The sequence below is a fragment of the Vicugna pacos genome, chromosome 10 (genome assembly GCF_048564905.1).
Source record: "Vicugna pacos chromosome 10, VicPac4, whole genome shotgun sequence".
Lineage (NCBI taxonomy): Eukaryota > Metazoa > Chordata > Mammalia > Artiodactyla > Camelidae > Vicugna > Vicugna pacos.
The window spans coordinates 35278107-35295273 of record NC_132996.1 but is presented as its reverse complement, the minus strand read 5'-3'; the positions used below and the strand labels follow the sequence as shown (position 1 = coordinate 35295273).

Sequence of the window (17167 nt, the reverse complement as noted above, 5' to 3'; positions counted from 1 at the left end):
ACAATGTATGCAAAATGGTGTTTTGCCTATGTTCTCTTCTAGGAGTTTTATCGTTTCAGGTCTTAAATTTAGGTCTTTAACCCATTTTGAGTTTATTTTTGTACATGGTATGAACAAATGTTCTAATTTCATTCTTTTACATGTGGCTGTCCAGTATTCCCAGCACCACTTACTGTATATTCTTGCCTCCACTGTTGTAGATTAATTGACCACAAGTAACTGGGTTTATTTCTGGACTTTCTATCCTGTTCCACTGATCTTTGTGTCTGTTTTGTGCCACTACCATGCTGTTTACTACAGTAGCTTTGTACTATCGTCTAAAATCGGGGACCATGATACCTCCAGATTTGTTCTTTTTTCTCAAGATTGCTTTGGATGTGGTTATGTGGTTCCATATCAATTTTAGGATATTTGTTCTAGTTCTGTTTAAAAAAAAAAGTCACGGGTATTTTGATAGGGATTGCATTAAATCTGTAGATTGCTTTGGGTAATATGGGCATTTTAACAATATTCTTCCAATCCATGGCCATGGGATATATTTCCAATGCTTTGTATCATCTTCATTTTCCTCCATCAGTATTTTATAGTTTTCAGAATATAGGTCTTTTACCTCCTTAGTTTATTCTTAGGTATTTTATTCTTGTGGGTGTGATTTAAACAGGATTATTTTCTTGCTTTCTCTTTCTGATAATTATTAGTGTATAGAAAGGCAACAGATTTTTGTATTTTAATCTTGTATCCTGCAACTTTACTGAATTCATTTATTAGTGCTAATAGTTTTTTGGTGGAGACTTCAGGTTTTCAATATACAGTATAATGTCATCTACAAATAGTGACAGTTTTACTTTTTTCCAGTTGGATGTCTATTTTTTCTTTCTGATTGCTATTTCTGATTGCTAGGACTTCGAATACTAGGTTAATTAGAAATGACAAGAGAGGACATCCTTGTCTTGTTCCTGATTTTAAAGGGAAAGCCTTTAGCTTTTCAGGGTGGAGTATGATGTTAGCTGTGGGTTTGTCATAAATGGTCTTCATTATATTGAGATATGTTCCCTCTAGACCAAGTAATGATGAGAATTTTTACCATGAATGGATGTTGACTTTGTCAAATGCCTTTTCTGTGTCTATTGAGATGATCTTAGATTTTTATCCTTCCTTTTGTTAATGTGTATCAAATTGATTTGTGGATATTGAATATTCCTGAGATAAATCCCACTTGATTGTGGGGTTTTTATATATTGTTGGGTTTGGTTCGGTGATATTGAGAATTTTGACATCGATTTTTTTTTGAGAGAGATTAGCCTGTAATTTTCTGTAGTGTCTTTGGTTTTGGTATCAGGGTAATAGTGGCCTTGAAGAATTAATTTGAGTGTTCTCTCCTCCTGAATATTTTTGAATGGTTGAGAAGGCCAGATATTAGTTCTTCTTTATATGTTTGGCCTATGAAGCCATCTGGTCCTGGACTTTTGTTTGCTGGGAGTTTTGTTTTGTTTTTTACAAATTCATTTCACTACTCATGACCACTCTGTTCATATTGTCTTTCTTCCTAATTCAGTCTTGGAAGGTTGTATGTATTTAGAAATTTGTCCATTTCTTCTAGATGGTCTGATTTGTCGGCATATAACTGTTCATAGTATTCTTTGTGACTTTTTGTATTTCTGTGATATCAGTTGTTATTTCTCTCCTTTCATTTCTTACTTTGTTTGGATCCACTCTCTCTTTTTTTTCTTCATGAGCCTAGGTGAAGATTTATCAATTCTGTTATCTTTTCGAAGAAACAGCTCTTGGTTTCATTGATACTTGCTATTGGTATTTTGGCCTTTATTTTATTTATTTCCTCTCTGATCTTTATTCCTTTCTTTCTACCGACTTCGGGCTTTGTTTTTTGTTTTTGTTTTTTCCCCTAATTCCTTTCGATGGTAGGTTAGGTTGTTCGAGATTGTTTTCTTTTTTCTTGAAGTAGTCCTGTATTGCTATAAGCTTCCCTCTTAGAACTGCTTTTTCTACTTCCCATAGATTTTGGAAAGTTGTGTTTTCATTTTCGTTTGTCCAGAGATACTTTGATTTTCTTCTTTGAATTCTTCACTGATCCATTGGTTTTTAAGTAGTGTGTGTTTAGTAGCCACGTGTTTGTGCTTTTCCCATTTTTATTCCTGTAATTGATTTCTAGTTTCATACTGTTTAGTCAGAAAAATGTTTGATAAATTTCTGTCCTCTTAAATTTATTGAAAGTTGTTTTGTGGCTTAGCATGTGATCTATCCTGGAGAATATTCCATGTATGCTTGAAAAGAATGTGTATTCTGCTGTTTTTGAATGGAATGTCCTCTAGAGATCAATTAAGTCCAACAGTTTTAGTGTGTCATTTAAGACCAGTGTTTCCTTACTGATTTTCTGTCTGGATGATCTGTTTATTGATGTAAGTAGGATGTTAAAATCCACTGCTATTATTGTATTGTCAGTTTCTCCCATTATGTCAATATTTGCTTTATATATTTAGGTGCGTATATGTTAACAAGTGTTTATCCTCTTCTGGTATTGATCTTTCACTGTTTAATGCCCTTCTTTGTCTTTGTTATACACTTTGTTTTAATGTCTATTTTGTCTTACTGTATTACTAGCCCAGCTTTGTTGTTTCTATTTGCATAAAATATTTTTCCTTCACTTCCCCTTCAGTCTGTGTGTGTCTTTAGTTCTGAAGTGAGCCTCTTGTAAGCAGCATTTAGATGGACCTTTTTTTTTTTTAAATCCAGTCAGCCATCCCATGACTTTTGATTGGAGTATCTAGTCCATTGACATTTAAAGTGATAGATAAACAAGTTTATACTGTACAGCTCAGGAAACTATATTCAATATCTTGTAGTAACCTATAATGAAAAAGAATATGAAAACAAATATGTTTGTGTATGTATGACTGGACTATTATGCAATATACCAGAAGGTGACACAACACTGTAAACTGACTATACTTCAATTAAAAAAAAAAGTGATTATTGAGGGGGAAGGGGAGAGCTCAGTGGTAGAGTGTGTGCTTAGTATGCACAAGGTCCTGGGTTCAGTCCCCAGTATGTATGTATGTATAAATCAATCAATCAGTCAATCAAATTCCTCCCCAAACAAAAAAAAATTATTGATAGGTATGTACTTATTGCCATTTTGTTACTTATTTTCACGTTGTTTCTGTACTTCTCTGTTCTGTTCTTCTTTTAGTTTCTTCCCTTTTGGTTTGATGATTTTCTTTAGTGGTATGCTTGTGTTCTTTTCTCTATAGTTTTTATCTACTGCAGGTTTTTGATTTCTGGTTACCATGGACTCCATATATATTGACCTTAACTATATCTACTTATTTTAAACTGATAGTCAATTAAGTTCAAATACATTCTAAAAGACCTAGATTTTTAATCCCCCTCCACATTTGTGTTTTTGATGTCCAATTTTACATCTTCATGTCTGTCCCTTCACTGTTGCAGCTATAGTTGATTGTACAATTTTTTGGTCTTTTCATCTTCATACTAGCTTATTTTAAGTGGTTGATCCTCAACCTTTACTACGTGTTTGCCTTTACTAGTAGAATTTTTCCTTTCCTACAGATACTTACTTTTTGTATTAGCCTTTTATTTTCCACTTAGAAAAGACCCTTTAACATTTCTTTTAGGGTAGGTTTAGTATTGATGAACTCTTGGCATTTTTGCTTGTCTGAGAAGTTCTGTATCTTCCCTTCAATTCTAAATGATAATTTTGCTAGGTAGAGTATCTAGGTTGCAGGTTTTTCCATTTCTACATTTAAATATAACACGCCACTTCCTTCTGGCCTGCAAAGTTGCTGCAGAAAAATCATCTGATAGCTTTATGGGGGTTCCTTTATATATGACTGTTTTTCTCTTGCTGCCTTTAGAATTCTCTTTAATTTTGTCATTTTAATTATGATCTGTCTTGATGTGGGTCTGTTTGGCTTCATCTTGTTTGGGACCCTCTATGCTTCCTGTACCTGGATATCTGTTTCTTCAGGCTCAGAAAATTTTCAGCCATAATTTCATCAAATAAATTTTGGACCCTTTTCTCTTCTCCTTCTGGGACCCCATATAATCTGAACTTTTTCATGCTTGATGTTCCAGAGGTCACTTAAACTGTTCTCATTTTTAAACATTTGTGTTTCTTGTAATTCTGATCAGGTGACTTCCATCATTCTATCTTGTAGATCACTTATGGTTTCTTCTGTATCAACTAGTCTGCTATTCATTACTTCTAGTGTGTTTTTCATTTCATTTATTGTATTCTTCAGCTCTGATTTGTTCTTTTTTAGTTTCTAGTTTCTCATTAAATTCTCACTGTATTCATCTTTTCCCTAATTCAGTTAGCACTCTTGTTTTGTTTTATGAGGGGGTGGTAATTGGGTTTATTCATTTATTTCTATTTGGAGGAGGTGCTGAGGTTGAACTTGGGATCGTGTGCATGTCAAGCATTCACTCTACCACTTGAGCTACACCCTCCCCCTCAGTTAGCATTCTTATTACTAATGCTTTGAATTTTTTTATTTGGTAAGTTATTTGTATTTCATTAGTTCATTTTTCAAGGGTTTTCTCTTGTTCTTTCAACTGAAACAAATTCTTCTGTCTTCTCATTTTGCATAACTTTCTCTGTCTCTATGAGATTAGGTGAAACAGCTACCTACTCCAGTCTTGAATGGGTGTCTTGTGTGGGAATGTTGCTATACAGTCTCTGTGTGCCCACTGCCTTAGTTGGGAGAGCTGAATCTGATATGAGCATGAGTCATATCTTCCCCCATGGCATGCTGGCAGGTATCACATCGGTAGGACGCAGGGCTGGAGATGAGGGGCTAGATCGAGAACCAAGTGTGGTCTGGGGCTTCTCCTCTGCTCAGTGGCCAACACCACCCTGTTTGGAGTGGGGTGGGCCCCAAGTTGCTGGAGCAAAAGCCCTGAGGTTTGGGTCTGAACTGGTTCTGTTCCCTCTAAGTTGTTTTCTCCTCACTCCCAGCATCAGCACCCTTGCCCCACAGGGGAGCAATGCTGGATCAGGTACTCAGCATGGGTCTGTGTGTGGGCTGTGGCAGTCCCAGCCCTAGTCAGAGTCTCAGATGGCTTCTGATGTGCTGCCTGCATAAGCACTAGCATTGGCTTCTCCTGCACCTTTCAGATGCTGTTCTGGGTCCAAGTCAACTCCACCCCTCCCACGTGAGCCGCAGCAGCCCTCTCCCTAGTGTGGAGCAGCGTCATAAAGCAAGTGGGGCCAGAGCGGGCTGGAGCACATGCTGGGGCAGTTGTGGGAAACCGGCTAGAGTTTCTTGCAGTTTTAATCTCCTTCCTCCACTTTGTTTCAGGACCAAGCAAGTAGGTGCATGCTCTTCACAAGATTCTTACAGCCCTCCTGTTAGTCCCACTGATTTTCAAACCAGCCAAGAGGGGCTTGTCTTCCTGGTATCAGACTGCAGGGCTGGGGTGCCCAATATGTGGCTTAAACTGCTCACTCCCCAGGGAGGAGGCTCTGCCTGTGTAATCCCCCTCCTCTTTTGAGTCCCCTCCCAGGGACACAGGTCCCTGATTGCTTCTCTTTCCTTCCTACCCGATTCTATGTGGATCTTTCTTACCCTTGGTTGTACAAGAGTCTTTCTTCTATCAATCAGTCTCCAGTCAGTTTTTAGTGAGAACTGCTCCACATGGAGATGTATTTTTGATGTGTTCATGGTGGAGGGGAGGTGAGCTATGCCTGCTCCTGCTACACCTTCTTGATATGTCTCCTCCAATTTAATTTTAATGCCCACTCAAGTTTGAAGCCCATCTTTACTACAGTGGGTTAAATGACTAACCCAGATAAGTCATTTAACTTTTTGGAATCGGTTTTCTCACTGGCAAAATTGGGTTTTATGAAAAACACCTAGAACATATGAAGGGCTACCTGAAGGGTGGTTTCCTTCCTGCTTTCCCATCTTTGCTTGTTAGCAGAGCTGTTATGTATAGGCGTTCAGTCTGCGCACTGTACAACTCCAGGGGGTGTCATTCACACAAATTAAGCCCTGCTCCTTGGGAAATCTGAGACCCTTCTACAGGGCATCACCATGAGTTGGGCCTGGTGAAGTGGGAGATGACAGCTGGAGACACTGCTGATAGTCTGTTCTTATCAAGAAAGCCAGTGGCCACACGAGTGTTTCTAGACAGTCCAGTAGGGGGGCTATCTCAGCTAAGAGAGGGGCTCTGGATGCCTGGGAATGGACTGTGATTCCATGCTATATAAACAGAGCCTCTTTTAAAGTTCTCGGCTAATAAATTGTGATTAGCAACTCAGTACTGCTCTGAATACCTCTCTGCTGGCCCAGAGTCCCTCTCTCTCTGGGAGCAGACAGGATGGTAGGGCTTCTGGATAGAGACAGCCAGAGCAGAGGCTCTCTGGGGCTAAGGAAGAGACAAATCAGACCCAAGGTCACTCTGGGGAGAAAACAGCCTCTGGCCAAGGGGCAAGGGCTCCAGGTTTGCTCTTGTCACTCTCGGTGGCATTGGTGATACTTCCCATCCATCAGAGGACCATCCAGAATGAGTCTGTGGTTCTCCAAATGATGTAGAGGTCAAGGAAGGAAGGAAACTCTAATCCAGAAACCCAGGCTTTACACAAAGAGATGTGGCCCTATTTGTGCCATCCCAGCCTGATGGCCCTTCTCTGACACCTCACCACCCCCATCCCTGAGTTCATTGACCAAGGTGGCAGGACATCTAGTGGCTCAGTGCCCCCAGCTGGTAGGTGCTGGAATAACTTGAGAGGCCAGAGGCCGCTGCCTCAGGGTGAGCCCAGCCCCCAGATGTGCGTCATGTTCCAGCCTCCATCCCACCCCCAGTGGATGGAGCTCATTCTGCCTCAGTCCCTCTCTGCACCTTATTCCCTACTGGGACAGAATCCATCCTTTGGAGATGGGTCATTTTGGTGGCAGCCCGCTTCCCTATCTGGTGACTTTGCCATTTTCTTTACATAATTTTTAAAAAAATATGACAAGCTTCCAGGAAAGTACATACAACATATATATGTGCAGTTTTAAATACCTGGAAGAGAACCCCCGTGTCACCACCACCCATGGCAAAAGCAGAACGCCGTCATACCCTAGTAGCACACCCTTTCTCTCTGCGTTCCGGTCACATCGCGCTCGCACCCTGCAAAGACAACCACTCTCCTGACTTTCATCATGATTACTTCCTTTCTCTTCATAGTTCCACCAGCAACACATGCACCCTTAAACAGCAGGCTGTAGTTTTGCCTGTTTCTACACTTCAATAGAATAGACTCATTCTACACACACTTAGATTTTTTAAACTCAAAATTATAAGGTTCATCCCTGTTGTTGCATGAGCTGTTCATTTTTAAAACAATTTCACTGAGGTATAATTTATTGCTTTATTGAGGTATAACTATAATTATTCAGCTATATTCTGTAGTTTTTCAAGACTGTGTCTCCATTTGTTGTCTACTTCTGGTAAATTTTCAGTGCCTCAAAATGGTTGGTTTTGATCATTGTGTCCAGTTTTACAGCTGTTTTTTTTTGCAGCGGATAATCACTGGCCCCTTCATGCTACAGTAACTAGAGGTCTCTCTCGTGATTTCTCACTAGTTCTTTTTTACTGTTGCCATTGTGTAACAATTCACAGTACTTTAGTTTGTCTACTGGGGATGCACAAGCTCCAGTTTAGTCTATTAGATATTCCTGGACTGGAGTCTGTTATGTGGACATGCATACTTACGAGTGGAATTGCTGGGGCATAGGGTATATTAGCTTTGTATTGCTTCTCTAACATTATCACAGATTTGGTGGCTTAAGACAACCCAAATTTATTTTACAGTTTTAAAGATCAAAATCCAAAATGGTTTTCACTGGGATAAAAATCGAGAAGTCAGCAGGGCTGTTTTCTCTTCGGGAGACTCTAGGGGAGAATTTGTTTTCTGGCTTTAGTAGCTTCTAGGGGCTGCCTGCATCCTTTGGCTCTTGGCCCCCTTCCACCTTCAAAGCCAGCAATGGTGGGCTAAATCTTCCTCACACTGTGTCACTCTGAGTCATCTGCTTCCCTCTTCCTGTGATTACACTGTTACTACTCAGATGATCCAAGATAATCTCCTCAGCTCAAAATCCTCAACTCAATCACATCTGCGAAGTCTCTTTTACCATGTAAGGTACTAACAGGTCCCAGGGCTTAGGATGTGGACGTTTTTGGGAAGGCCATCATTCTGCACATAATACCACACTGGTGTTACAAATCTTAAATATATTAGATAACTATTTTCCAAAATAACTATCAATTTATCTTCACACTAGCAGTTTCTGTTGCTCTGCCTCCTTGCTTACAGTTGATATTATCAGAGCCAAAAAATTTTCCCACTGGTTTGTCCACTACCTCCCCAGAGAATGGGGAAGGAAAGTTGAACTATTTCCAGCCACTGACTGAATCTTTCTGCAAGTAGTATTGATCACCTAGAACGAAGCTACATTCACCTGCCTAGATTTTCAGCATTGTTTGAAGTAGCCTGGTTCCAGCTATTTAACTCCTATTGTAGACATTCCATCAGCCTGCTGGCTGTCCTATATGCAGACTTCATGCCTGCCTGGTTCTAGGTTTCAAGTCCCCAGTTGCCTGTTATGCTGGGGTCATAATCATATTCAGTGATGAGTCTACCTGAATGATAACAGGGTAGGTGTGTGCATTTAAGACACGTGGTATGATGTCCTAAATAAAAAGCCACCAGCTTCATGTGAGTATTTCAACTGCTCCATTGACCATGAACGTGATGCTAATACTTGGCTTACACTAGCTGGGGTACTAAAAGGGTATGAAGCCTGGGAGGCAAAAGTTATCTGAGATGGAAACCCAAAGTTTCCAGGGGATTTTAAGGTAAAACAGAGCTCTGAGTGTCAAACAGCATGGTGGCAGATGCATAAAAAATTTGCTATGAAAAATGCTTCCACCACAGCCAATTTGATTTTGAAACATCCTCAAAGGATTACCTACATTGGCACCTTTTGTAAAGTCTGCAGCATTTACTACTGAATCTCACTGTCTAGGTAGAAGCAGAGAAACAAGGGGGAATGCTGGAATATACCTCTCACAGAGTACAGTCACACAAAATACCATTTCAGTTCTCCTTTACGCCCTGGAAATTTTCAGCATGGGCATGGTGCCCAGTATAATAGCAAAAAAAAAAAAAAAAAACCCAAAAAACAGATGTGTTTTTCCATTCACATTGGTTAGGAAATTTCATATTAAGCAGTTCAATAATTGCACAAGAAATGCCATCTATATGCTGAAATATCCCTACAGGCTAATTGATATTGGGAAACTGTCTTAAGGGAAATCAGTGCTTGAAAACTGAAGTATTAGAAGACGTACTCCCAATCTGTAACCAGGAAGTTTCACATTAAGCAGTTCAAGAGAATGGAAGCAGAAACGCTGGCAGGAACTCTCCTGCTTTGTCTCTCCTACCCAGAAGCAGGGCGTTGATCTGCTGGCCATGGGACACTCAGAGTCCATTCCTAGAGGCATTAGGATGTCTAGAGTGGCCTTGCAGAGGCAGAGCCCCAAGAAGGGACACCAGCTTTACTAGAGGTCCTCCTCTGGCAGTGACCAGGTGCTTACAACAAGATGATGATAAATAAGAATAGGGGATTGGCTTTTGTTGTCTAGAGCTGATAGTTACCGGAGTCTGGAAAGTCATGAGACGGGGACTGAGCGCTCTTCGCCGGTTTTCCTGCTTTCTCCTCCAGCTTTGTAAAGTAAAGGCATTCCTACAAGATATGTCCCTCACCCTCCCCTTTTCTCTACATGCTTTCCTGTTGTTCCATGCTCTCTTGGTGTATAAGCGGAAGGCTTCTAGTCATATAACCACAGCCTTGATCTGCTGGAACTCCAGTTCTGCTTGTCCGTGCCTAGGTGTCAACCTCAAGGTTTTCAAAGCTGGCATCCTTATGCCCCCTCCTAAGCTTGTTTTTCCTTCTGGGTTCCCTAGTGCTGTCACTGGTGCCCCACATCTAAATATCTGTTCTTCACACTGCCTTCAAATGATCTCCTGGAATAGAGTCACAGTCACATCACTTACCTGCTCAAGGACCTTCCATGACTCCCACTGCCTACAGAATTGAGTCCAAACTTGCTGCCTTGGTCTCAAGTCCCTCCAGGACTTGTTTCATCATCATCATTATTCAATTCATACTCTTAATATTCCCACCAAATGGGTAACTGCTTACGCTCATTATTAGGTATCAGGTGCTGTGCATCAGATATCATCTCATTTAATCAGGGCACGTGTATGTCCCTAGGAGTTCCATTTTTATAGACATGAAACATAGGGTCAGAGAGGGTAAGTAAGTTGCCCAAGGCTTGGGTAGGGACTGGACCCAGGGCTGTCATGAGCTTAGCCACATGCTTTGCTGTTTCACAAACTGAGCCCTCATTCCCCAGGCAGGACTTTTGCTCACATTGTCAGCCTGTCTGGGATGCTGGTCCTTTCAGTTTGGTCCAGCTGTCACCATCTCCTCCTACACCCACAAAAGCCTGGGAGGGCTACTGGAACATTTTGCTCCTTTTGTATTTTTTTCAGTCTTCACATTTACAACACAAACTTGACAAATCAAGCCTCATCCTTGGGCAGAGTTGGAGCAGGCGAAGGACAGGAAAGGCAGTTATGCTCAGAGCAGAACTTCCTGCGAGGACCCCTGCCTCTTCCCCTTCCCTTACCGGGAGGCAGCTCCTGGGCAGGCCAGCACCCTGTCCAGGGACAGAACCACCTGGAAATTGGGCACAGGGCAGTTCCTGCAGCAGCACCTCTGCTCTGTGCACTGTCTGCACTGGCCATTATCCCTGCGATCCCATGTGTGAGATCAGATTCTGTTTTTCCCCCACAGCTGTGTGACCTGCAGCTCACAGGACTGAGCAGCTGTGCCCTGTCCCACCTTTCCCTGTAAATGGCAAAGAAAACTTCAAAAAAGACAGTCTTCCCTCTGGTATCAAACATGAGCCCTGCCCTGTGCCCTGAAAACTTGTGCACAGGGGCCATCTTGTCACCCACCCAGAGAAGAGCAAAGTACCTTCTGGCCGTGGTTTTGGCTTTTCCAATCCTCCATCTTGCATGAGCTCAAAGGCAAAGGAGACGTTCAAGACCTGGAAAGAGAAATGCAGTGTGTGAGGTGCTGCACTCATTCCCGGGCCCTCGCGGCTCCCTGAGACCTGCCCAGGAAAGTGAAGGGACCAGCACCGTAGCCAGAGGCTGAGCTCAAACGAGGCCACTACTGGAAGGAGAAGTGAAGCTACCAAAATGGGCCAGCCACGTGGAATGCCAGCCAGCCCAGCCTGCTGTGGGTGAAGTAACACTCCTGGAGGAGTTCAAAAATCCTCTTCCTGTCCTACTGTGTTCCTGCGTCACTGCCAAGACTGTAACTGCAGGGGTCTAAGTGCACACAGTTGAGAGTATCAGATGGCAAGACACGTTCAAGAGGCAGAAAAGGATTTCTGCTTGAGACCAAATGCCCCTTGTCTAGCGGACAGCGGCTGTGGCAGCCGATGAGAGGCACCAGAACTTGGCTACCTTCTGGCCATACCCTCTGAGCATAATTGTTCTGATCAAGAGAAACATGTGGGCCTGTGTGAGACAGAGGACACTCACCCACCCTCGGGTCTGACCAGCCTTGCAGCCACCTTCCCTGTCACCTCTGGGGAGAGAAGAGGCTAAGCTGTGGCCCCTAGCAGGAGCCTACGGCTAGGGGACCAGGGCCAGGCTGAAGGGGAGGGAAAGCTGTTCAGGATGCTTGGTGATACACGGGTATCTGCTTCCCAGCTCAGCTGCTCATCCCAGTGGGCCCCCCTATCCAACCACAGAAGACCCTGAGCAGACAGGAAGCCACTGCCTTTTCCCCAGATGGCCCCAGTGTAAGTGTGGGCTAGGGGCCTCCCCTGACATCACCTCCCCTTTACCTTCTGTTCAAAGCTGTCCGGGGTCAGGAAGAAGCTGTGCAGGGGCACGAAGTAGCCCTCAAGGAGCCCCATGAGCAGCACCAGGTACACTCCATCTGCAAACTGGAGGGGGAGAGCCAGGTGAAGGCACTGGGTCCCTGAGCCCCTCAGCCCAAGCTCACCAAGGGGGCTTGTCAGCTTCCATGTCAATCCTCCAAAGGCTGTAGCCCCAGGCAGGCTGCTGCTGGGGTGAGGGACACTCTGTAGCAGGCCTGCCCCTTGTCTGGCTAGTTCAGCACAGAAGCCATAAGCCTAAGGTCCTGATCTCAGCTGGTCCAGCATTTATTTGGCACCAACTAGGTACCAAGCCCTGATCTGGGACAGGGACCACAGAGATGAGTCAGTGTAGCCCCTGCCCTGGAGGAGCTCACAGTCCAGTGGGGACACTGGTGTGGAAGAAATGCAGCAGCTGCTCTGATGGAAGGAAGCACGTGGGCTTGCATGAGACTGACAGCGGCCACTCACTCCCGCTGAAGGCAGCAGGGAAGGCTTCCGGAGGAGGCGCTGCCTGGATGGAGAGGTGAGGGATGAGCAGGAGTTCACTAGGGAGGTCAGAGGGATGAGGGAAAGGGGATGTCCAAGGCCAACTGCATGCAGCCACTAGGGTGACTTCTGCCTTATGAACAGAGAAAGAACTCTAGTGTCGTGCAGGCCTGGGCAGTCTCTCTCCTTCTCAGCTGACTACTGCCTGGGAGGCAGCGCAGTGCAGCTGTTAGGGATGTGCGCTCCGGGGCTGGGCCGCCAGCTCCACCGCCTACTAGCTGCGTGACTTGAGCAAGTCACGGAGCTGCTCTGCACTTCATTTTCCTCATCCGTAAAGTGAGAAGCATAAGAGTATAGAATCTAATTCAAAGGGCTATCACGAGGACTAAGTAAGTGTCAAGTGCCTAAAACACTGCGTGGCACATAGGGAGCACTTAATAAACATTCATGACTGCTGCTGGTGTCGGGGAGGACAACACAGCTGCCCGGCTCTGCTGACAAAGCACAACTGTGTGCCAAGGGCCATGGCAAGAGGCTTAGAGCCTAGTCCCTCACATCAAGGATAGTAGAGACCATCCATCCAACTGGTCTCCAACTTAGGCGGGTAGGGCCGGAGCATGATTCATCCTAGGCCACCCCAGGGTGGGCGATGGGAAGCAGACACCAGTATCTGTGTCAAAATCAAGGCACTTCCCCGGAACTAGTTAACTGGGACCATTCTGACTGTGGCTGGAATGGACTGAGAATGAAATGATACAATTTATCAACTCAGGGGAGGGCCTTGGATTAGGGTCAGGGTTACTCACAGCTCCGAGTGCCCCTGACCTAGACTACTCCCCATGACTGGGTGGTAAAACCCCCAGACAGTGCTCGGCAGAGACGCACTTCCTGCCCAGAAAACTGAAGAGGAAGTGCTCATCACTTCTGCGGAGCGTTCCCTATCTCCAAAGAGTATATGAAGCTGACTCCAGAGCCCAGACACACCCAGGCAATGCCTGTAAAAAGAACAGGAGGTGCCCATGCATTCAAAAGAAAACCACACTTTAGAAGTTCATCAGAAATTGGAGGTTAGGAAAGAGGATACATGACACAGTCTCAAAGTATCTCCCAATAAAGATGCGTCATTCATTACGAAGGGGGAGAGCCTTATAGTAGGGGAATGGGGTGGACACCAGTTTAGTCAAACGATCAAAGTTACCAGCACCAGAAATGGGACTGATGGACAGAAGTGCCTGAGAAGAACACAGCATTGCCAAGGTGGTATTGTTCCTAGTGCCCATCATGAGGGAGAAAAACAGTGTACCAATATAGGGCCCACGCTCTTCAACAATGCCCATGTTAGGCAGAGAGGCTGAGGACCTGCTCTCTATTAGAAAGAGACTAAAGAGACATGACAACTGAACGCAGCAGGTGAGAATCCGAGGGCAGCTGTGTTTCTTTGAACCATGTGACATTGTCAAGAGCAGTCAGATACCAGCAAGCTCACATGGCTCAACCTCAACAGAGTAACATATTGTACTGATGTTAAAACTGCCTGGGTTTGATTACTGAGTTGTGATTATCTAAGAGAATGTACTTGTTCTTAAGAGGATGTATGATACAGTATTTAGGGGTAGAGAAAAACCCCAAAGGTGGCCAAAAGTTAACTGGTGTGGGTGGGGATCCATGATAATATTCTTGCAGCTTTTCAAAGTAAAAAATTGGAAGAAATTCAGAGAAGTGTCATGCCATGCATCCCTCGGAGTAGAAAAGATTCCTGTACTCCCCGTAAAAGCTCCAGGGTCAGGGTGGAAAGCCCTCCTGGCCGTGTGGGCTGGGGCACTGGCAACGGTGGCTGGCGAGGGGGGCCGTACCCTGCACCCTGCGCTGTCACCCACCTGGGTTTCCAGTTCCGTGACTTCCAGGTTCAGTTTATTCAGGTGCTTGTTCACAAAAGTGATGAGCGTCTAGAAGAAAAGCACAAGCCAGGCAGTGAGATGGGGACTCTGGCCAGTGCCGGACCGAGGGGGCTGCCTCTGTGACTCCCCCGTGAGCACATGGGATGAGGCCAGCCAAGAGCGCAGGGCCTGGGATCACTGGGCCAGGCTGAGCGAGGCTGAGCAGCCTTTGAGGCTTTTCCTGCAAAGCTCCTCGAGTTGACAGGAAAGGATGGCCCGTAGAAGGTGCGGTCCATGCATCGTGTGACTTAGCTGGCCATACTCAGGACTGTACAAGGTGCAGGGAGTGCTGAGAGGGCGGAATGACAGGTGGAATGTCCCAGCCCAGGGGCAGGGGGCCAGAGAAGAAGTGACCCCATTGGTCCTCCTTCCAGTCCCTCCTAGGTCCAGGTGCCTGTGCCCAGGGAGACAGAGGTCTACGTGAGGAGCAGGGATGGCTGGGGGTTCAGTGTGGGTGGGAAGACGGGGGACTCATAGCCTCAGAACCCCCAAGAGATACTGGAGAAGAAAGAGACTAAATGAGGTATCCAGTGAGAACAAGACAGGAAAAAACGGACATTCCGCAGGAAAGCCCCGTAGCTGCAAAGATCTGAGGAGGACACCAGTTTCGGGAGGCTTGCTAGCGGCAGGGGTGGGTTTTCCTAATGGTTGCAACATCTCCCTCCCCTCCCTCCCCCGTCCCCCCTTCCCAAGCACCTGCTTCCCACCTTTTTCACCACGTTGAGCTTGTCTGGTGCATGGTCAAACAAGGTGTCAAAGGCGTCACGTTCTGAAAAAGAGGAAAAGGTGAAGTCGAGCCTAGAGGTGATGCCACTGCAGGTCCCAGCCATGAGCTTTCACAGGCCAGTGGTCAGCTCCAGAAGGGGATGCTGTGGGGTATGAGATTGTGCTGGGAGCTTGGGAAACTGGGGCTGGGGTTGATTCTTGGGGGGGGGTGTGTCTCTCTCTCTCTCCCCTCTGTGTCAGCCCTCTTCTGGGCTGGGGTTCAGGGGCTCCAGCAAGAATTGATCATTTCTCTTCACTGTTTGTATTCCTTGATATCGTGGTTTAGTCAAGGTTCCAAAGTGTTCCTGAAGCTTTTTCAAAGTAGAATGTCATCCAGATATCCAGTCAATTTACCCCCTAATTTTCAAAACCATGATGCCCAAGACAGGCCTCCTGGTAGAGAGCAGATAAGCGGATTGGGAGCCAGGGAGCCCCCAGACGGAAGGGGAGCTCCCCCTCCTGAGTGATCCAGTCACTTCAGCCCTTTCAGCCTCACTTTCCTCTCCTATAAAACGCCCACTGAGACATGAACCTCCCCCAGGTGGGTTCTGAGGATGGAAGACAAGAATGGATGTGCTCTGTAAACTCAGAAGTATCTACTGATCTGAGTTATTTGTGTGATCAGAATATTTCAAAATATTATCCACAGTAAATACAGGATTAGAGAAAACAGCAAAGCCATGCCCCCTGCAGGGATTTTCCCTGCACAGCTCCCCCGCTCCTCTGATTTGAGAGGTGAACTAGTGGAGGGCCCTGTGGCTGGGAATGAGGGCTTGTGGTGCTGGGGCTGCCTCTCCTACTCTCGCACCGATGGGTAAATCTGAAATGGCCAGGACGGGGGGCTGTGATCTGGACATTCACAGACTTTATAAGCAAAGTTCTGGGGAACAGGAGAGGCAGGAGGTGTGAAGAGGAAAGAGGCAGCTTTAGGAGGGCTGGACAGAGTGGGGAGAGGGGACAGTCCTGAGCACATAAATACACCTCTTCCTTTACTTCCATGGTCTGCTTAGAGCAAGACTTCTCTGCAGATGCCCAAGACCCATCCAGAAGCCCAGAAATGTCGGTGGTCTGGTTACTTGTAAGAAAACTGCCAGCTGTGGTCACTTCTCCTCTTCCCACTGGTACACTGACCCTCCCTACCAGCCAGCCCTGTCCCCAGGCTGGTGCAGACACACATGCAGAAAGCAAGCTGAGTGCCTGTTCTTCCCAGCTGCTACAGGATTAACTGGACCCCATGGCAGCCACCAGCACCAGAGCACAACCTTATGCAACTCACCATGCCTTCCGGAAAGAGCCCTACAGGAAAAGGAGAAAGAAAACAGTGTGAGTCTTCTCTCATCCCCCTTGGTTGCAGAGCCCCCAAACCTTCCCTCCTTGGCATTTTATTCTGCACTAAATCTCCTGCTACTGGTGGTCTTTACCACATTATCACCTGCTATACAGATACACTGGTGTTTGCACAAACCCTGGTATAAGTGATGCTTAAAGGACTATTTCTTGCCTTAAGTAAACTCACATTATTGTTTACAGTTGAGAAAGAGTATTGAGGGATCAGAGACCAAGATCCCTAAGCATTTTAGAAGCAGAGCTCAGGTACCACCCCAGTGTGGCATTTCCCTGCCCAGGCTGTGGAGGGCATCTGCTTGGGGAGGTCAGGTTAGGCTCTCTCCTGTCCACCCTGTGGTGCCCACCAAACTGCTCCTGCCATTGGCCCAGAATAGGTTTTCTCAAAGAAGGCAGGAGCTGGAACCACACTCATAGCAGTGAAGCAGCAAAGTACTGAGAGCACAAGCATTAGGGACAGACCACTTTGGTTTCAATTCCACAGATTAAGATTGCTTACTTGCTTGCTGTGTGACCTTGAGCAATCTACTAAGCCTCTCTGGGCTCCAGGTCTCTTATCTTTAAAATGAGGATAATAATGGTAAATGCCTCAATAGGGAGTTGCAAGCATTAAATGATTTAATATGTAAAGAGATTTTAGCATA

General features: G+C 45.3%; 1 protein-coding gene and 1 long non-coding RNA gene across 4 annotated transcripts in view; one reads left to right on the top strand and one right to left on the bottom strand.

Moving 5' to 3' along the window:
* The window catches only part of PARVA (parvin alpha), a 147230-nt gene that overhangs the window by 6614 nt on the left and 123449 nt on the right, over positions 1-17167 (bottom strand). For both annotated transcript variants that reach the window (XM_072969525.1, XM_015238596.3), the window contains 5 exons: positions 16456-16475; positions 15122-15183; positions 14355-14423; positions 11956-12057; positions 11073-11145 (listed from right to left, as the gene is read on the bottom strand). In XM_072969525.1, the coding sequence (XP_072825626.1) occupies positions 11073-11145; positions 11956-12057; positions 14355-14423; positions 15122-15183; positions 16456-16475 (326 nt within the window). The remainder of the gene's footprint in view (positions 1-11072; positions 11146-11955; positions 12058-14354; positions 14424-15121; positions 15184-16455; positions 16476-17167) is intronic.
* The window catches only part of LOC140698720 (uncharacterized), a 148851-nt gene that overhangs the window by 100412 nt on the left and 31272 nt on the right, over positions 1-17167 (top strand). Inside the window, exon 5 of one of the 2 annotated variants that reach the window (XR_012076580.1) lies at positions 10890-11079. The exons of the other annotated variant lie outside the window; for it this stretch is intronic. This is a non-coding gene — a long non-coding RNA (uncharacterized lncRNA). Of the gene's footprint in view, positions 1-10889; positions 11080-17167 lie in introns of those variants that run through there. 2 annotated transcript variants of the gene reach the window in all.